The sequence below is a fragment of the Dromaius novaehollandiae genome, chromosome W, assembly GCF_036370855.1.
Source record: "Dromaius novaehollandiae isolate bDroNov1 chromosome W, bDroNov1.hap1, whole genome shotgun sequence".
Classification (NCBI taxonomy): Eukaryota; Metazoa; Chordata; class Aves; order Casuariiformes; family Dromaiidae; genus Dromaius; species Dromaius novaehollandiae.
This window is the reverse complement of record NC_088130.1, coordinates 40737167-40758779: the sequence shown is the minus strand read 5'-3', so window position 1 is coordinate 40758779 and position 21613 is coordinate 40737167. Positions and strand designations below refer to the sequence as shown.

At 36.9% G+C, this 21613-nt stretch overlaps 1 protein-coding gene across 6 annotated transcripts in view; it reads left to right on the top strand.

Moving 5' to 3' along the window:
• The window catches only part of LOC135324407 (DNA repair protein XRCC4-like), a 191396-nt gene that overhangs the window by 106782 nt on the left and 63001 nt on the right, over positions 1-21613 (top strand). For 5 of the 6 annotated variants that reach the window (XM_064500614.1, XM_064500615.1, XM_064500616.1 and 2 more), the window contains one exon: positions 18331-18475. In XM_064500614.1, the coding sequence (XP_064356684.1) occupies positions 18331-18475 (145 nt within the window). The remainder of the gene's footprint in view (positions 1-18330; positions 18476-21613) is intronic. The other variant, XM_064500612.1, reaches the window with a different exon arrangement.

Sequence of the window (21613 nt, the reverse complement as noted above, 5' to 3'; positions counted from 1 at the left end):
TTGACTTGTATATTAGATTAGGAACTTGGGAGCTTTTGGATAGATGTGAAGTGTGGGTGGACTTTCAGATTAAGTGAATTTTTATTTAATATGATGTTGTCATTCATTTCTGTATCATGTGCCTTATTTTCATTTTACTCATTTTTGTTATGTCCCTTGTGTTTCAAAAATATGTAATTAAATTGTGGAAATTGTCAGGGCGCTTATTCTGCCTGGTGTTTGTCAGCAGTGAAAATATTAACAAATCACTAAATGAGTTCAAGTTGCCTCCAAGATACTGAGGGAAATTAAACACATATCCTCTCCAGATGCCCTGGAGGCATAAGCTGCTATTGTGCACTTAGCTTGTGCAAGACGAGGTTATCTGTGTGTGAATGTTTTATCTTTTTGTCAAAGTAGAGAATAGAGAGCTGTTTTCATTCTGGAATTTCTAGTTAATGTATGCATGTAAATAGTGCTTATGGCCACCAAGAACCAGATACAGATTTTTGGCAATGGTTACATGAGTACATTTGCCTTTTCCCTGTGGTAAGAGGTGGAAGTGAGTCCTAAATGATGGAAGCATGCTCTTTGATTTCCTTCCTGTATGCATCTATCCTGATTTTTTTTTGAGGAAGAAATGAAGGATGGCGCTGCACAGCTGATGGTTAAACTGTGTAGCTAACCCTAAGTGTTGTAGCTTGATGACATAATTACGTCAGACCAAAGGTGAAATCAGACCTCTCTCATGAGTCGTGTTGTCTCAGGTGTCTCTTGCCTGTGAAACATGGAGAGGATTAGAAGATTCTCACTGGAGAACTTTCAAGGGCTATCAGTGCTTGCAAGCTTTCCTGAAAATATCTAGACCATGAGATTGATGTCAGTAATCTTCACAAAGCATCAGCAAGATCAAAACCATAATCGGCCCTTTGTGTGTACTCACGTATGGGTGAATTATGTTACTTTCTATGCTATTAAACTGCTTACTGATGGTTTCTTCTTTACTTGGTTTAGGAACTGCCTAGTCAAAGAAAACCCTGATTCTATTCGTGTGAATATGAGAAAGCTGTTTAAATGTCCAAGGACTTTCTGATCAGCTTTGTGTCACTGTTAAATTTTGATAACCTAGCAAAGTGATAGGTAGAAAATTGGACGTTACTTCAGAGACAAGCATCATTTCCATCACATCTGGATAGGAGGAGGGGTTGTCTGCCTCATGCTGGACTTGAGAAGGAGTTACAAAACCTTGGAGGGCTGAGGAGAGGAGCTGATTGTATAGCTTCCCCTGCTCATACCCCAAGACAGGATGGGTAAGGCTGGAGCTAAATGGAAGGAAGACACTAATTCCATTGTAGGTAGTGTATCATCTCTCTGTACGCTTTGTGGGGTTGGGCTGATGTTTAGGGGATAAAAATGGCTTACATATAATACGCAAAGAAAGGCCAACTCTGGAAATGTCACTGGGTTTGCTGGAGCAGCAAAAAAGTTAAAAAGAGCTATACTGAGCATCCAGATAAACCGTCACTTTCAGGAGTTGGTATTTTATTGTTTAAATGCATTATTTTAAATAGCTTTGTAAGGCTGTAGCCCTAGTAGGGCTGTATGCTGTGGCCTACTGAGGAGAATCCTTTCTGCATTAACAATGCAAAGTTGCCTTAAAAATAACTAGCTGGCAAATTCCCTCTGGGCAGGAAGCTATCTGCCAGCAGGAATCTGCTCAGCCAGCATGAAAGGAGTGGGCCCAGGGGAGATCGCAGTATGTGTGTGTGTGTGTGTGTGTGGGAAAATAGGCCTTAGCAGAACCGAGGCAGAGCCCGCAATTCCCAGGTTTCTCCTGGTGTCAGGGGAGATAGTATATTTGTGGTACTCTTTTGCAGCTCTTTCATGAGCTTGTGCGAAGGAACCGTAGCTGTTTCCAGTCAGTTGTAAGAGCAATGTTTTGTGGGTTTTCTTGTTGCTTTTTTTTCTTTTTTACTAATGAGATGACAGGAAAAATTGGCAACACTTTTTAGTGAATGTAAACTGTTTTGCTGTTCATTCCCTTCTCTTTAATGTGGCTTGCTACAATACTGTAGGATAGAAGAAAAGTGAAATCACATTGGTAACAGTAGTCAGTCTTGACCCTTATCTTGGTGCCAGTGTATTAACTTCCGTAACCCTGACCTATGTCATATGTGTAAATCCTGTATCTGGAGTAGGAAACTAGAAGGCAAAACAAAAAACAGACCCTTCCTTCCCGCCGTCTAGTGTGTCACAGTTGAATTGCCTGCGTATCCTGATTACTCAAGCTGAATTTGTTCTGCTATTGCTGCCCTTCAGAGGTATATTACTGCTTTAGTTTGTGGCAGCATCTTGAAATAAATCATGGTCTCATTGCATAGGAATCTGAGAAACTTTAAAATACTTTTCTGAGAGAAAGCAGCATTTGAACCTGCTGAGCTCACCTGATGATTTATGGCTTGGAAAGATTCTGATCGCAGTTCCTGGTAAACGGGGGTGGTTTTGTTTTCTTTAAATATCCTTGGGTAACAAGATCAACACAGTTAGTGTTATTAGTGAAAACAGTTTTAGAGAAAATGGCAGGTGTTTTAGCAGTAAAGGCTACTGAGAGTAAATCATCAAGGTACATAGTATTTCCTCTTTTATTCCACTGAAACCCTTCTGAAATGGTGGCCTTGATGTACGGCCATGCGGGCTGGCAAGACTCCGGAGATGAGCTGCACGAAGCACTCCGCAGCAGCGGGGAACGTCCGCCTCAAGCCGATCTGACCAAGCAACCGTGACTTTTTCAAGGTTGGAAAAGATTCGTTGTATGAAATGGAATTTCTTTACTGGACTTTGACAAATATCCAGGGATGGGTAGGGTGTGTTAAGAAATTAAAATTGAATGTTTGACAGATTAGTCAAGGTGCTGCTTGTTTCCTTGCTAATTCAGAGCTTGGAAAAAAATGAGGAATAGGCTATAAATCTTTTGGGATATGTTTTTGAAAATTATTATTATTATGTATAGCTTCTAAGAGGGAAAAATGGTCAAGAAAGATTCCAAATACTACCCAGGTAATCGGATTATTCAGCTACATTTTCAGGAAATATAATTTAAAATGACTCTGTTCACGGACAACGTGCAGTTAGTAGTTTGCTCCATGGTGTGCCTCTCACCAGCAGGCCGTCCTGCAACAACACCCTGGCTTTGCAAACCATTCAGTTCGTGATAGTTCTGTTAACTTCCATAGGGGCTATTCTGGTTTATTTTGGCTCAGTTTTTGGCCAGAGCGTTTAACACTGAATATGTAATAAGTGTTAGTCATCTTGATAGCTGTTATTCACATTAGTGTTTTGTACGGAGTCCTGGATGTTTTAATGCATTTTTGTTAATCAACAAAGAGGATGTTGTACAGAAGAGGTATATGCTGGTGAAGATTAGATCCATCTTTCTCTGCTTTTGAACCTTATTCTGATAGTCTTAATCTTATGTGTAGTATTCTACAACATGAATATTCCAGTTAAAGCTGATTTTCCTGGGAGGCCAAAATATTGCTACCAGTGAGCATGGGACTGAGGGCAGTACTGTGAGGATTATATTGGTTAAAACTGAGCAGACAAGGAAAGGACCTGGGAACTGGTTGTGATTATTATTATTATTATTTTTAAGTCAACTATACTGATATAATAATGATTAATCCATTTCATATGAAGAAAACTGTGGGTTCTGAAGCATCCTTTTAGGCAAGTATGATGATGGTTAGGAACAATATTATTTAAAGGCAAGAATTCTAACATTAAAGGATATCAACATTATATGACATCTTGATCCTTAGAAATAAGAGTACAGTTTAGGATAGATGGAGTACTTGTAGGATATAGTCTGTAATGTAAGAAGACACGATACCAAGGTTCTCTGTTTTAGATTTATTTTTTTTCTTAGAGGCTTAGAAGGACGAAATGATGCAGTGTTCTTCTAATACAGAACCTTGTTATGGCTTTGTGTCAGCCCACACATCAGCCATCAAAGCTAATGACTTTATTCTTCTCACTGTTACTGAACTTAATTTTATACATCTTTGTAGTCCGTAACACGTTTTTTCTTAGTTCTTCAGAAAATGTTATTATAAAATCATGTATGCTTTCTAACTGTTCTTCTGCGAATTTTCCTAGAAAATAACCCACTAATATTCTTTCATTGAAAACATTAAGTTTTGTGATATTCTTTCACTAGAGTTTAGTACCTGCTTTACCTCAGTGATTCATCCCTTCATTCTCTCTGCAGCAAGGTGCCAAAGGAAAAAATTTCTCACTCTGAAGTTCTCTCTGTTAAATTAAATTGTCTGCTGGTTCTAACATTCTGGGTTTTTTCTTAATCTGAAGGAGTGTATATGCTATTTATTCCTGTTTTTTTTAAACTGGAAGTTGTTCTTGGAGCCTTTAGTTAAACAAGTGTTCAATTTGCCATAGCTAATTGCTGAATTAATTTTGGATGCCTTCACAATTCTCTCCTAAAGTGAACGCTGCCGTGCTGCCTCTCCCCTACCTCTTTTATTTCAGATACTCAAAAATAACTCAGTAATTTTTTTTTGTCTTGTAAACAAAATAATCAGTCTGAATGCATTTCCTCTCACTCACATGGAATGATCTGCACATATATTTCTGTTCTGGAGGTTTATTCGGCCCCTGACTTTTGGAGTACTATTCTGGTAACTTTGATGTCTGTAATTTAGGCTTGAGCTGTGTAGTGGTGGGGAAAGGTGTGTGTATTTATGTTCTGTTTTCTCCAGGCTCCCTTTACGTAGGGAGAGACTGCATTACCTTTTTCAGTGATCCCCCCTTAGCATGACAGTGATTGTTAGGGTGGAATGTCAGAAAGTGTTTAAATCTCCACAGGGCCTTAATAATTTTAGTGATTTTTTTGGTGGTAAAGATGCATAAGAATTTCCCAGTGTAATGAAATTATTAAATATATTAAAATATTTTCCTGTTCCATATAGATTTATTTGAGCTTGCATAAAGTATTAAGTGCCAACATATTATCCCCGTACATAATTTCCTTGTTTATTAGAATCAATGCTTACTGAGGGAGGAACAGAAATTGAATGAGGCTTTCCCAAGCTGTGTTCTACTGTAAATAATTTCTCAGGTTGCTGCACTCTGCAAAAGACTGATCTGAACATCAGAAAGACTTGGTACTAAGATTATTTATCAGAAGAGGATAGTATGCTTCCTAGGCTTGAATAAACATTGTTTTGTGTTTTTTGGTAACCAAAACAGTCTTTTCCATTTTAATAAGGAATTTGCATAGTGTCTTTTGGCATTAGTGACTTGTAGGGACATTGGCCAAGGAAGGATATATGGAACATTAGCACAGCTCAGGGCATGGTCCTGTTTTTTTGTCATCGAAAAGTGGAGTTTTCGCCATATGGAAAGACTATCTTGGAGTTAGTAGATCCCAGGGGAACAAAGTCTGTTCTGTATAACAAGTCCAGCTGTGACTTCTACCCCTACATCACACAATAACTTCATCTTCCACTCTGGCTCTATATCTCTATGGTCTGATTAACTTGGGACCAGGCAATTTGCCATATTCTTTTGCCATTCATTTTTACCATTGTGAAATAAAACAGTAACAAAGTGTTTCATAGATGATTTCATGATATAGGGTAAAGCTTCTGAAGTTGAGCTCCTTTCTAACTGTGTCTTTAGCTGTGACGTGTGTAGTTGTGACCTTTGCATGCATGTGAAGTCCAGGCAGACTGGTAGAACTCTGCAGGTGGCCAGGGACCTGGAAAAGAATCACAGTGCAGGTCAGAATGTAAGCTCAGGTCCTTGCTCCCATAAGTTTTATGATCCATTTATGATGGATTAATAAATGTTGAATAAATGTTTAACTTGTGCAATGTATGTATCATATGGCCTATGTTGTAAGAGCTTAAAAGCATCTCAGTAGAAGTTATAGATTAAGCCAACCTCTTGATTATGGTTGAGAAATGCCAATTGATGATTTTTTGTTAGCTGTAGGTTAATGTCTTAGAAATATCTTTATCAATTTCCATGTGCATTGCTCAGTAAGTGTTATAATAAATATTAATGCATTGCTGTTCTTGAAGTATTCTGAGATCTTTAAATTTCTTTAAATGTCTGTATTCTCAAAAAACACCCTCTTAGAATAACCAAATTACCTGTAGCATTTTCCACAGCAAAATTATCCTGTAATGTTGATTGAAATTGTGCCAGTGCATCTGCCATAAAAACATTACTGTTAATGTCATCTGACTGAGACACATGCACTCTCTGTGTTCATCATTTCTGAATCCATTATGAAGACCCTAATGGCAGCAGTATATAAAGACATGCCATAATGACATCTTAAATGCTGTCTTTAAATTCACAGCATGAAAAGCCTTTTAGAAGTCACTGCATATGAAAAAAGCAGGTAGCTAATAGTTATTTCTGGATAGTATTCATGGTATGTCTTTGATTTTTGTAGAGGTATTATTTTCAATAGAAATAGCTGGTTCCAGAAAGTTAATCATATAAATAGAACTTTGTTCCTGGCAAATGACCTTTGAGACCTCAGGCAACCTTGCCTGGTTGGTATACAGCAAACATTAGAAAATGCATGCCAGAGTTTGGAAATGTATCAGCTGATTATATAAGGTGAAAAGAATATACAATAAAAATATAGAATTTATAGCATATTAAATTTGAAAAGATAGGTACATACAAAAAGCACAAGAGGTGTATTTTAGAAATCCCTTCTGTAGTAAGGTTATCAGGTAGGGCATCAGCTTTTCTGAGCCAGTCTTTCAGAAGGAATGGGTTAGGTCTTGTTTTAAAATTCTGTCAAGGACCTCATGTAGTTACTTTCTGGGCAGTGACCTCCTTTTTTTCAGTCATCTCAGTGCACTAAGTTTTTATCTCGAGGCTAGTTAAAGGCAGAAGGAAAGGAGAGGGGAAAAGACGGAAAAGATGACCATGAGAAAAGAAGGCAGTACCAAATCTTTTGTGCTTCACTCAAAATTTTTGGTAGTCATCACTGAAGCTGGAGGACTCTGGAGCAAAGCACAGGCTTTTGCAAGGATGTCTCATGGAGTCAAGTCTCATTTCCTTTTTTTCACTTTAGTATTCAAGAAAAACACTTGGGACTTAGGTTTACTTTTCAAAAAAAAAAAAAAAACAATGCAGAGTTGATCCATTAGTATCTAAACTTATTTTCTTGATTTTTACTGTTTATAATACTGATGTGACCTTTGATCCTGTCAGTAGTATTGTTTGATTTGTATTGGACTTTACCTTTTCAACCTCTTTCTATCACGATGACTGGTAGATTGTTATGATCTTTCAGCTGCTCAAGAATAATGTTGGCTGTTGGAATGGCTCACTAGGCCATTAGATCCCAACCTTATTTGTGACTGAGCCTCACCTGACAAAAACACCTATTTCCTCATGCCTACCTGCCCCAAGACTCGCTGTTTCTGCTGTGTAGGGTTAGCCTACTGGCCTCCTTGCCCTCTTGGTCCTCCAGAGGCCCTGCATACATGCAGATGTTGGGCTGCCATTGTTGCCTTCTCCTGCCTGTCACCCTGCTGCCACCTGTGGGGTCGGTGCTGATGTGCGGCATGGGCTGATGCCTCTGAACCATGTGTCCCAGCAGTCTCAGCTCCAGGAGTGCCAGGCAGAGATGAACCAAAGCAGCCCTGTACAGCAGGCCTGCCTGCCTACCTGCCTCACCTGCCATGTGTTTGTGCATTACCACAATTACCAGAAAGTCTCTACAGGAATAATGCTTAGCTCTTCTAGGGTTAACAGGGGTGCTGTGTCCTTTGGAGGAGGCACATAAGGAATTCAAGCATGGATTTTTCTTCAAGGTCATTAGTAGAATCAGGGGTAGAAACCTTGTCCTGATGGGTACCCTGTCCATTAATTAACTTTGATCCTTATGAAGTTATTCAGTGCGGGATGCCAAAAGAATGAGTGCTGCGAATAAATGATTAAGCCTAACTTCTTGTTACAGATTCTAGAAGACTTTTTCCGTGTTTAGGTGCTTAAGTATCATTTGAGCAACATCAAGTAACCAAGTAAATATTTCCTGGGAACTTGACTAAACTGAATACTTTCATGTGAACTGCAGAACAGCTGTTAGTGATGACGACTTCTAGTCACTGCAGCCATACACAGAGTTAGAATTGGGGAAACTACAGATAAAAAACGTTAGTAATTTTCTGAGTAGCTGCCCACTCTTGACTACTTCCCCTACCATTGTTAGTGATGCAGAACCACTGTATAAACTGCAGGAGATGTTCCCTTTTCTTTTCACTCCTTTAAGGCTTTCTCAACATTTTTCCTCTGAAGATGAAATTTTGAATGATTCAGCTTTATTCAATCATTAATTATGTATATTCACATGTAAGGTCAGTTTTAATGTAACTGATTTGTGTTCCAAGGTTAAAATTGCATACCCTTGTGGAAGAGATAAGGACGTTGTTAGTGTCATTAACTTTTAGAGTAAGTGGTTTTTAAGCTTAAAATCTGTGTCTTTTTGTGTCTCATAGAAAACAGATAGGATCACACATTATTTGAGTCTATTTTGTCATATAAATGATATAAATGGCAAAAAAGCTTCTGATCTGAATGTAATATCTGTTTAAATTTTATTGTACTGCATTACTAGTATCTAGTAAAATATGGACAGGCGTAGTTCCTGTTTAAATACAGGTTCTTATTTTAGAATTTTCTACCTGAAACACTTGCTCAACCTGAAGTGAAAATATTCATACCAAAAAATTGTAGTTTATAATATACTTGAAAACATCTTTAAGGTACCTTGGTAGATATCATATAATGAAGTTATTAGGAAAGGTTAATAATTCATTCACTATAAAATGCCAGCATGATGATAATGTCCAGTTTCCAGAGTTATTGCAGTTTGTACCTTTCCTTGAATTGTACTGATTTCCTCAAAATTTATTTAATGGGATAAGAAATCATTCTTGTGGCGTAAGAATCTAAGCTGCAGCTATTTGAAAGCACCATGGAGTAACTTTGGGGTATTAGGTAGGGTATGGTCTGAGTAGAGCTTGCACTTTTTTGAGAGTATCTTCAGCCACACAGTAGATCTTTCTGGCCTTGTGATGCCTCTATACTTCTCACTGAATAAAAAATGTCATGTGTCAAGATGATTGTCTTGTAAACTAGCTAGCATTTATGCACACTTCCAGGAGGCAAACTGTTCAATCTAAAGACTATTCAAGCACAAAGGCAATCTAATACTTCATCCAAGAGGAGGAAAAAAGTCAGAAGGCTTTACTGTTGACAAATCCTTTCAGTTTGTTATATATTTCATTGTCCAAGAGATACTGATTTTAAGTGAAGTTAGCACAGGAGTAGATATTTCTTCTTACTTCTTCTGGGGTTTAAATATTGTTATTCTAGGAGCGTAAGGTTTTCCATTAATTATTATTAATCCAGAAACCCAGTTTCAAAGTGCTCATAAATAGCTATGCTACTTTATCTTCCCTTCCTAAATAGCATTACAAATGATCATTTTACACAAAGGTTAACAAAGCAGTCTCTCACTGGTTTGCAATCAGTAAATGATTAATATAATTACCAGTGTTCAAACTCTTCTTTAGGACTGGCTTTCAAATGTCAGGCTCCACACAGCTAGAGGTTAGACATATGAGAAATACTACCTGACATATGAGGTAACCTTAGAGTTAATCTTTGGAAACCCAACACTGTCAGTGCCAGGGTCTGGGTCAACAGGGTGGGCTCAGCAACATAAACTATAGACATCAGAACAATTCACTGGAATAAAAATGATGCCAATATTAGTTGGAATTCCAGTCACAAGGTATCTATGTTGTAGGGTTAGTGAAAAATGACTTTAGGCTCCATTACCTCAACATGAATTGAAAGACCACAGCCCAGAAGCTTTTTTTCAAAGCTTTTTTTTTTTTTAGCTTCACTTTTTTTTAAAATTCTTCTGTCTGTCTGTTTCGTTGTTTTGGTTACTTGACCTGCATGTTTAATGTCTCCTGGGGACACCATTCAGAAACCTCCTACCTCCACCCTGGGTGGTACAGATGATCCAAATAGGACATCAAGGGAGTCCAGAGAATGACTGTAGCAAATAGGCACACCCGGGACAGTGAGCTCATCTAAACCTTTTCACATGAAGACTGCTTAAATGCTTTTGCCTGAACTTGTGTGTGCTGATGTGCTATATGACCATGCATCCATGCAAGCATGGCACACAAATTAGCTTCATCAGGCTGTTAGTAATACAGAATTTCAAAAAAATTCAAGAGTTGGAAATGGAAAAGGATTTCTAACACTTCATGTACTACATCTGGCCTTTCAGTAGCATACTGAAACAGCATGCTGTTACTGCACAGCCGAACTCCTCATTGAATGGCCTTTGGCTAGTCAAAAGAGACAACAGCATCTGAGTCACCAACGTTTCCGCTGGTTTTGTCAAGCGCACACAAAAAATGAAGCAGGGAAAGCAACTTTAATCTTTAAACTTTAGGTTTCAGATATCAAAATTAGAGTCTCTTAGTTTTCACCACTTCATAACGGAGCCTCTACCTGCGACCCGTGTCAGAAAAGATTTGACCACCTTATAAAGCTTTCATTGTTTTATTGCAAGGCAGGTACTAATTTGTAGGGACTGGAGAAATTTTGTACACTACATGCAATGAGGATTTTCAAGATCACTGGGATACTTACAAATCATTACCTTTGAAAGTATTTAAAACCAAAGACTCTGTTAAATTATGGTGTTACTAAAATGTTTTAGCAACATATATTATTCTGCATTATTGAAAATTAATATCTAATGAAGTATGTATTGTTCAGTGAAATATCCTATATCAAAGTATTTTTAAAAGGCAAGTTTCTATAAGAGATCATAGTTGTTATGATTAAAATTAATGAGCTCCATCAGAGTCTCTGCAAATATTCGTGAAAACATATTTCCTTTTCCCCCTCTGATATTCTGATATATGAAAAGATATATTTTCATACTTCCGTACCAAACTTCTTATTTGCTTGTCAAACTTAGCCTGAATTTTTTTATCATCTAATTTCAAGACAATATAGACTGGTAACAGATGAGCATATAAATAAGCATTGAGGAGGAAACTTTATTTTAACAAAATTTTTATTTTAACTTGAATTTTCCCTGTAGGTTTGAAATAAACTTTTTTTATTAAAGAAAAGAATTATATTTAAAATGTCTTTGAAAAAAGGTGATATCACAAAATGAATAGGCTTTGCAAACAGGAGAGTCTACATGTTAAGGCTTAGGACATGTCAGTGATACTGTGGTAATGCAGTCTAGCAGGGTGAAATGTAAACTTCCTTACTGAACTGGATACAATTTATAAATTTTGTATACCTAGATCTAAACTTTTCACTGGAATTGTTTTAAAATGTGTCATCATAAACACTTCCCATGGAGATATTCTTTATAAAAATAAACATTAATAACTAACTGACAGAGAATTTATAGAACTGCAGTCTCAACCGCCTTCAAGCCCCAAGGGATTATGGTACAAGATATCAAATTTTTATACAAACAGTGAAATATAAAGTAGAGCAGAACAAAAGGAGTGGAGTATGGTTCCTACTGTTTTCCTAAAATTGTAGTAGTGACACATTCCTGTTATTTTCACTGAAGAATACGTATGAGCCATAAATATCTATGTTTAATTTTGGATCTCTGAATGATCTAAATGGATCTATTTCTTGGAAAAAGAAAATGCCCTGATTATGCACAGAATGTGTATATCCAGGATAATTTTAGTGTGGTTAGAAGTGGTGCTTCCTGAATTGCCTGTCAAATGTGACTTAATTCTAATTTATAGGAACTGCCTGTATTAGTGAGATACATGGTCATTTCCATATGCATTCATTTAGGAGACTCTCTGCTGAGAATGTCAGAGATGCTAATTATTATCAACTATGGTGATCCCTCAGGAAGTAGGTTGAGATGGAGAAACTGCATAATTACTGAAGTTACACTATAGTCAAGGATTGAAACGATGAGTTCTGTTCCCTTGCTCTTTTTTTCATGGCTTGGGGAGCAGATGTCCTAGTGCTCTTTAGGTGATGGTTTTGTGAGCATTTTGTCCCCTTTCACTTTACTTTATCAGTACTGATGCTGTGTTAAGGCAGAAGCAGAGGCAGCAGTAATTGTTTTATATGCAACTTGGTGATTTCTCAAACTAAGTAAAATGAACCTTGAGCAAGGGACTTTAAGTCAAATCGTCTGCTTCATTAAAGTGGGATAGTAGAGCTCAGAAGTTCAGTAGAATAACTTTACTGAGCAACAGCCACTGCCTGGATTTAAACAGAATCAAGTTCAGCTGGAAAATACAGTAAACAGGGATTCAGAGGAGTTTAGTAGAGCTATGATAGCATTAATATCTGATAATACGAACAAATTTTCATAACACTTTCTACAAGTCCTTTACTACTCTGAAGAGAATGGAATCAAGTAAATTTTCATTTAGAAATTAAAACTGACAGATTTTTGTAGTATTCTCTAAAAAGAAAAAAAAAAATCTGCAGGGTAGGAGATTTAAATACAGGGCAGTGTCATCTTGAGGATGAAGTGTCCATGTCCTGTGCAAATCTTACCTGTTCTGTTCCAATCCAAGGACAAAGAAAGCATTTCTTTTTCTACATGCAAATTTCTTATTGTGAGCAAAGCAATTTTAGAATGATAAATGCATTTTATTTGTGATTCACAAAAGGAATTTAAATGTTCTTGAACCTGTTTGATAGTGATGATTGTTTTTAAAATTATCATAATCTTTTTGTCCTGATAATTTAATAGCATAAATCTGATAGTGATACATTGTTCAAACATCTTTTCCTTTGCAGCATCTCTTTTTTGGTGGTGACTGAATAAGCTAGAATTAATCTTATGTATTATAAACAGTGGGACTAATCCCATGAGAGCTATAACTATATGGCTGTATTTGCAAAGGAAAAAATTTCTGACCACCAATAAATGTGTGCAAATATATGCACATACACACGCTCACACTTCCCAATCTAATGTAACTTAACACGATGAGCAATATAAATACTGAGAGAGAGAAAAACATTTGAATCAAGTAAGACAAATGTATTGGAAATAATCAAAATCATATGGGATATGATATGATAGGATAGAAGTATAAGCAAATCAGCACACTGAGATGTTGTTTCTATTGTAAGTAGCAAGGCCCAGATTCTGCCTTCACCTATGTTGTGTTAAAAGTTGGCCATAAAGTGCAAAATATTATTAGAATACATGGTTTCAAACTGGATCTACAAGGGTCAGTTTAGCTAAGCAAGTGTGACAGCTCTACTAGATGTTTTGCACGATGTGAATTCATTAAATTTAATTAGCAGATTGGAATGACCTAAGTTACATCTTAATGTTCTACATTCTAACAGGGGAAGGGAAGGGAGGAGTTGTCTGTAACTGTTTCCTATATGTAAAATCTCATCAAATACTAATTTTTTTATTGGCACGACAGCTTTTAGGATCATTGTTCAGAGTGTGTTTTCTACATGTGTGAAGTTAGGTCATTGTAGGAAAACAAATTGTTTGAATTTGGAATGTTTCTACTCAAATTGTGTTTGCTTTACACCCTGTGTATGTTTTATGGCAAAGCTAAGCTTTTAGTACTGTTTCTTAGTCCTTTTATGATGATAGAGCCTTAGTCAGAGAAGGATCTAGAGTGTATTCTCTCATGCAACAGCAGCACTGTTGCTAACAGTTATCTAAGTTATAGCTGTAGAATTCTCATTACAGGTGATGATGTACAAAGAATGCAGTTTTATTTTTTTCAAATTTCAAGGTGAGTATGAGGGATTCAAAGGTTTTTTTTTTTTTTAAACAATTGACTTTCATAAACTAAAGTAATGCAGAAGTCTGAGAAATAATAAATATTTTAAAATGCAACTGGACTGTCCATCTACAACCAAGTTACATTAATTTTTAAATGTCTGTAGTTTTCAGGGATCACAGTGTCTCCACAGCTTGTGCTTTGACATTTCACATGCTCTTCCTTCAAGGTGTGTCTAGATTTGGCAGAGCTGGACTATTCTTAACTCAAGCATCTTTTTTTACAGAAAAAAAGTACAAGCTTAGTCTGTCTAAAAGCACATTATAGCAGTGTTATATATAAGAGTGTTTACGAAGTTCTCATTCTGATGTCACATATGTGCTTTTTTCTCTTAGTCTCTCAATAATGCAAAAATAATAAACCTAGTTCTAATTCTTTTAGTAAACTGAGAAAAGTCAGATGGCGTCCCTTACTTCAGGTTCTTTGTTCTTTAGGTTCTTTGCTGTTTCTCTGAATGTTGAAGATCACTGACATTTTGTTACTGGGTGTAAAACTACTGATAGAGCTTCTGTTAAACATCTATCTTGGCAAACTGGGCAACTGGGCAAAGGCTGGTGAGTGAATGCCCATGTGTGCCTTGCCCCCTCACCTCACTCATCCCCCGTCCGTTCCCTCACATTGCTCATATCACGGAGTGACGAGATTTCGAAACGATGGCGCGCCTGGCTCTGCCTGCGTTAGTAAACCAGGTAGTGCCTGAGCATGGGCCTTGGTGCTGGCACTCGAGCACAGTTGTCCCCACTGTTTCACCGTTAGCACGTCCCTGGCGTGACCTTGCTCTGCACCAGCTACAGCCAGGCAGCTCCTCAGACAGAGCCTTGGCTGCCCGGACACTCTTCCCAACAAACCATTTGGAAGAGGCAGCGCTGTTTTGGGAAGGAGGAGAATATAACTGTGTGGCTGCAAGGTGGTGTATACCGACTGTCCTCAGACTCAGAGAACGGGGACTGGCCTTTTTTTGTATTGGTGGAGAGGTATCTTCTGTTTCCGTTTCCCAGCTTTATGGGACTGTGTTGATTTAATTTCATTCTGCCTCTTCCGAAGAAAATAAAGATATTTAAGTTTTCACTTTAAATTCTTCTCTAGTGTCCTGTGTTTTTAATTCAATTTTAATTTAGTCTATCCACCAAACAATATCATTCTTCCAAAGAATAAATATGAGCTCAAAAGTTTATATTTAGAATCTTTAATCATCTTAGCACAAATATCTTTTAGCACTTGAACTATGTTTCTGTTTCTTGCTGTCTTATCAGTCTTATTACTTGCAGCTATTCACCTGCAGAAGGTATGTTGTATATTGGGAATGCTTCCTTTATTTGATCAACATTTGTTGTTTTATGGGATTTATTAACTGCCTTTCTTCATACAGCACTCTTTTCTATATTTAAATTGCTACTATTTTTCTAAAAGGCATAATGGTCATTCGTATTCTAGTAAATAATACAAAAGCAAGAAACATTTTAGTGAGAAGTAAAGAAACTTCTTGAAGCATTAATTAAATTTAGAGGGAAAGGAAGGAATTTTCAGAATGAAAAACTAGTTTTATATTCAAGACTATCTCCCACTATTTCATGTACTTTTGTGTCAAGCAATGAATATTATTTTGCTTAAGCTTTGTTTGGCTTATAGTCAAAAACTGTAAGTAAATCCATTAATGGGATTCATTTTTGGGCAGCAGTAGTGGGTGATGCTTGTACTTTGAGCTTCAAATGTATGTCATCTTTTCGTTTGCAGGTCTAACCTTAGATGTAGTATGGCTAAAAAAAACAATCTATGGTGATCTACTATTATATATGAAACAGCCTACTACTATCCATCATAAGATTGCATTTTGTACTATCTGAACGAGAAGCTGCCTTCTTGGTATCATTGAAAGAAATTTTCTCACTATAGAAGTTCTCAGTTGTACTGCAGAGGTTAACTTGAATCATTTAGGTGAATATCTTTTATTCTGCTTTGCTTTAATGGATTGTAAGACCAAAATTTGTTTTCATGGGAAAGATTAGACTGAGATCTTTAGTACAAAACTGAGACCCTTTCCCAGCCCAAGGTTAGGCATAAATGCAGTGTGCTACAAAGGTTAACATTTCTTTTCCATTTTCTCACATGAGCATCAATGGGACCGTTGTGGACGACTAACAGGATTTGCATCTAAACATTAAGCAATGCTGAGCAAGAGCTCCTGTCTAAGGAGAACCATTATATGCTACATGAGTAGAAACACAGAGATGTTATTTAACAGCAGCATTGTGTTATCATTGTATATGTAGTTAACCTTTGGATCTACTTTCTGGCAAGAGCAGGCAGTGTGAGAGAAGAATGGCAGCAAGGAAAGATAAGAACTGTGATAATGAAATTACTTGTTTGTTGCTGTGTGTGTGGTTCCTGACAATAAATTGTTTTGTGTATTAATTAAGAAGGAGCAACCTTTAAGAAGTGATGTTGAAATATATATACAGAACACTATTCATATAAGCGTTAGGTATACTACTTTGAATATGTCATCAGTAAACAGTAATTAACAATAATTGACATGTTTTTGACATTTAGCACTGGAAAAGTATATAGAGCTAGTTAAAGTTTAGGATGGAAGGTTAGGCTTTAACTTAACCCTTTTCCACATTTATTACAGGCAATGTACCTTGTCTGTGTTGGACTTTGAAACTTGTTAATTAGCTTATGACTTGGAAACATGTCAGCTAATACCCGTTGTCACCCTGCAAAGATCTGTAAATCTCTGATGTAGTATAGTACATGCTGTTATAAGCTAGGAGGGTTCTGATATTTAAGCGTATGCTTAACTGCAAGCAGTAGTTGGCTGTCAGGAGCCTGTGTTTGTATGTCTAATTTAATGGCTTTCTGAATCAGAAAAACCTTTTCTGAGAAAAAATTAAAATAGTACTTGTGGGTTGCATATTTTCTTCCTGTTTCCATTTGGTAAAGATGGATAACAAATTTGGAAGGAATGAAGAAATAGGACCCATTATTTACTTTCACATGAAAATCTTCAGTATTGAACCTCAAAGTATACTGTCTTTCATCCATGCACAGATTAAACCTTCCTAAAATGCACAGAAAGAAGTAGTCAGGGAAGTTACTGTAATAGCACCAGCATCAGTCACCACATCATTATTTAATATATTTCAGTTGAATTGTGTGCTATTCTGGATATCATTATCTTAAATATTCAAAGTGATTAAAGATTTTATCTTTAAAGCAGGCACATGAAATAAAAGCATGCTACAGAATGTTGATAGCTGGTGTAAAAATATCTACCTATCTTCTGAATGTATAGCAATAGCAAGGAAGAAAAGATTTTAGCTTAAGGAAGGGTCTGACCAACTTGACATGCAAGCTTCAAATAATCAGATAACTGTCAAAGCAGACAGAAGATTGTTTTTGAAATGTAGATGGTGCATCTTTTATGAATCTTCATGAATTACTGAAATGAGTTTATGCAGTAATAATGGAAGTGAAAATTGTGGGTGAATGAATCTGGATACAGTTTACGTATCATAAGCAGAGGAGTGAGTAGAAGCCTATACTTGCTATCCAGTTTGAGGTTGCAAGGAGTTAGGGATTCTCTACATCTTCCTTTCGGGACTGCAGCTACTCTTCAGCATTTGAGAGATTTGCTGTTGAGTAAGAAAGCTGCCGTGGAATCAGGGCCGTCTGTTCCATGAGCAGAACAAGGAGCTGGCGTCCTCCCTTTCAATGCTGTGGTTGGCTCCGGTCGGAGGATGCTTTGCCTTCATGAGCAGGCATGGGGTTGCCCATTCCTCTCTGGCCAATGTCTTCCGGGAGTCTCCAGTAGAACTCTTGAGGTTTTATGGCCCCGTGGTAGCACGGTAACTTCTGCATAACAAAATCCTGTACCTGACTGCAGCAAATAAGCTTCTCACAAGGGTTTTTCCTTACAAATATTGAAAATCATACAACTCCCTTTTGTTCTGGATGTATGTTGTTGCTCATACTACAGATTGAGGGTCTGAATAAAGTCATGCCATAAGCAGAATTGCAAGTCCCGAGCTCCTTTTTCCTGTGCTGTGTGCCCATCTTTGTCAATTATTTTGTAGCTTACAAAGACTAACTTCAGCTAGGTGAAACTAGACTCTGTAGGCTGCCTCTCTAGTTACTGAACAGTCTAGAATGAGGAATCAGGAGACCTTCAGGAGGTTTCTGGTCTTTCACAGAACATTGGAAAATCCTCCTTACTCTAATTAGACTACAGAGAGCGGTCAAGGGAAGCTGTTTTTCTAATTTAAATTTGGTCTGTTTGAATTTCACTTTGTAGCATCCTTCTGTTTGTTTTACTGCAAGACAGCAATTGCTATCAAGTCTGAATCCATGCTACCAGCATAGAGGGAGATTTTATAAGAATAAACAAAAAAATTTGAATTATCTTGTAATACTTCCATGTTCTCTTCAAATTTGGTCTTCTTCCTTTTGGCAGCAGCTGAACGAAGGGACTCCATGCTGAGTAGCCCAGACGTCATCAATGCTGCTCCGACGCGAAAGCGAAGGCAAAGGGTAGTAAAGCCTGCTGGGACAGGAGCTAAAGTGGCAGCATATGAGACAGAACTACCAGCAAAGGAAAAGTAAGTAATTTTCAAATATATTTGAGTGTTATTATGTGTTTGTTTCTTTTGTTTTCTTGTTTCAGAGTGTCTGAGTTCTGTTGTGGTGCGTTTCACATATAATGATTTACAGGAATGTTACCCAACTTTGAACATGTGTGAATGATTGCATAAAGTCAGACCTGAGGAGTTACTGATGCTAATACTTCTTTAAAGTGATAGTAGTAAAAGTCTTTCCTTTAAGTGACTTGAACTAGTTTAAGCAAATAGATTGAAGCCTATAAACATATTGTGTAGATTACCATATAACCCCACAGGCAAAAAAGCATGCATTTGTAGCAAATATCAAACTAAGGTGCAGAGCATGAATTAAGTTGTTGTCAGAAAACGTGATAATATTACGACTGTCTTTATAATTTCTGAAGATTTGGATGAATTAGGGTTCAGGAAAAAAAAAACTAATAGCTAAAAATGTGCCATTTCCCATGAAAAATTCATGGGAAAGTTCATGTATTTATGTGCTGATCTTTGTGTCTCTCTCTCTGCACTCTTCTTAGCTCAATTGAAAAATATGCTTTGGAAGGCATGATGGCATCGCTTAATGCCTTTTTTGATGAATGTTATTCATAGGAGGAGTCAGTGCTTATTTATTTTTCACTCTGGTTGTTGTATTCTCTTGCCCTATGATGTGAGACTTAGAACTTTTCTCTAGATCTGGGCAGAAATGGGGGTATCTTGTGGTAATTCTGGAATAAAAGTTCAAATTCACAATACCATTTTTAACAGACCAAGGATGGATCATAGCTCATACAGATTTCCTTCGAAATATGATCACTGGGGAGAAAATAGAATTTACTCTTAAAAATAAGCACTCAGAATTTATAACACTTAATAAAAAAATTTTTTTTCTCATAAGTGTCACTCTCTTGGATATTTTCACGTGATCTTTGAGGGGCTGAATAATACACAGAATTACCTCAGGGCTGCAATATGATTGGTGGCATTTTCTTCAAAAACTGATCTTTTTTCAAAGTGTGTGGTAAATTAGTTTTGAAAATACTAATTTCCACCTTTTATCTGTGATATTCAATAGATAATAAGCTGTCTAAACAGCTATAGACACAAGTAGACTGCAAGGACGTTTCCTGTGATTAGCAAGGATTTCTGTTTAACTTGGCCCAAAAAAAATCTGATTTTGACATAGAGGATTGTGGCTTGATGGCAGCATGAATTTTTAAATTTACAATCCTGTTTTGTTAGTAAAAGAAATAACTATTTTTGAGAACTGTCTACAACAAAGTCACATTCTGCTCCTCTGCCCCTTTAGAGTCCAGTACACTACAATGAACAATCCCCCTTGCCAATTGTATGTAGTCAGACAGTTTTATTTTGAGACAGTCTGGCAATATTTGCCTGAAATATAATTCACTGCCTTTAGTATTGATCATGCAGGAAAAACTTACGTGGGCAAGCGACTGAATTGGAGTAAGAAGGTGTTTCTCTGGAAACGGGAATGTAACAGGGCTTGGGCTGAGTCATCCTCAGCGCATGAAGCTCCAAGTGCTGTGCCTAGGATGAGGCCTGGGATGATCTTGATGTTTTTGTTTCAATTCCTTTGAGTGAGGCAAATTCTAGAAAAACACAGAAACATTAGATCTTTTTCATACTGTGCAAAGTGTTTCTAATATAGCTAAGGAACCAAGTCATAGCTCTAGTATCCCTGAATCTGAAGACTAATTCTTTTTCTTTGCTTTATCATAGTTACTAATATTCTAATACCTACCATACCAAACTTCTATTCCGTCTGTCTTTATCCCTGTTCTTCTCTTGCATCAAGTGTATACGAATTGTATTTTAAATAACTGCTTTGCAGTATAGGTCACAGCATTTTACATGTCACCTGCCTTGCAGTAGCGTGATGGTGTACCTGAGGATGAAAGATCCATATGCTTCTCTGTGATCCCCAAAGGAGTTTAGAAATCAAAGTGATATGATAGTGGTATATGTTTTTGAGTCTTTTATTTAATTAAAAATACAGTGACTGCTAATTGCTTGATCAGAGAGAAAGATATTAGATCTCCCTAGTTACCTGAAAAATTACAAAAGCAAAACAAACTATTTCCATTTCATTGATGATTTTTCTCAATCGTCCTCCTTTCTTGTGTTTCTGAACTTCATCTGGAGATTTTTGCCAGCAGCTAATCAAGCTTTCATTCAGTTTTCTTGGCTAATAACTTTTGTTTCTTTTCAATCTGTCAGTCATAGATAGGAAAACATAAAATCAATATTACAAGTATTACAAGTCTGTTTTTATGAAACTTCTTTAGTAATTTATGCTGACTGAAGGCTAGATGCTACACGGTGCAAAAAGCTTCATCTCAAGCAGATGGTACATTGGGTGTCCTGCCCAAAATGTTTTCCAATATTGTGTCACTTAACAAAAGGAAATAGGTAAGCCAAGCAAATCACCTCAGCCTGCTATTGGGGAAAAAGTTAACCTCTAAATCCGTTCACTTGTTGGAAATGCTCCATCACAAATATGGACGTACGGCCCTTGGAAGCACGTTTTGCTTTTCTGTTTGGCAGTAAGATCAAAGGACAGATTGTGATCACCTTTGCAAATGCATGACTGAATCCTTACTTCAGAGCTCTTCTGCACAGACCTGCAGGAAGATTTGACTCTTTACTACTAATGTAAATATTTTAAGGTGTCTATCTCATAAAATCATATCCCATGGTTCTTGCTTTAACACACTAAAGAGCATTTAGTGGTGTTTTCCATTTGCAAGTTTTGCAGACGTCATCAGTGCTTGCTTCATGTTTGCCAGGCAATGAAAGAGTGGTTACAAACCACACATCAAGTGCATAATGTTGTTTTTGTATTACTGTATCATAAATCAATTGATAAAAGACTCCAAATCAAAAGAAAAATAATACCTCTTTACTACTGAGTTATCCAAACCTCTCTTTCCTTTTTTTCTTTCTGAGGCAGAAATAAGGACCTGAAGGTTAGGAATGTATTTCAGGTTTTCTTGGAAATACACTATTTTTCAACACAGCCACTGTTCTCACATGATAGGAATTATATCTTAACTTTTACCATGAAGTTTTACTTCAGTGTAAATCTTACTCTGCAATCATATATATTCAACATTTTTT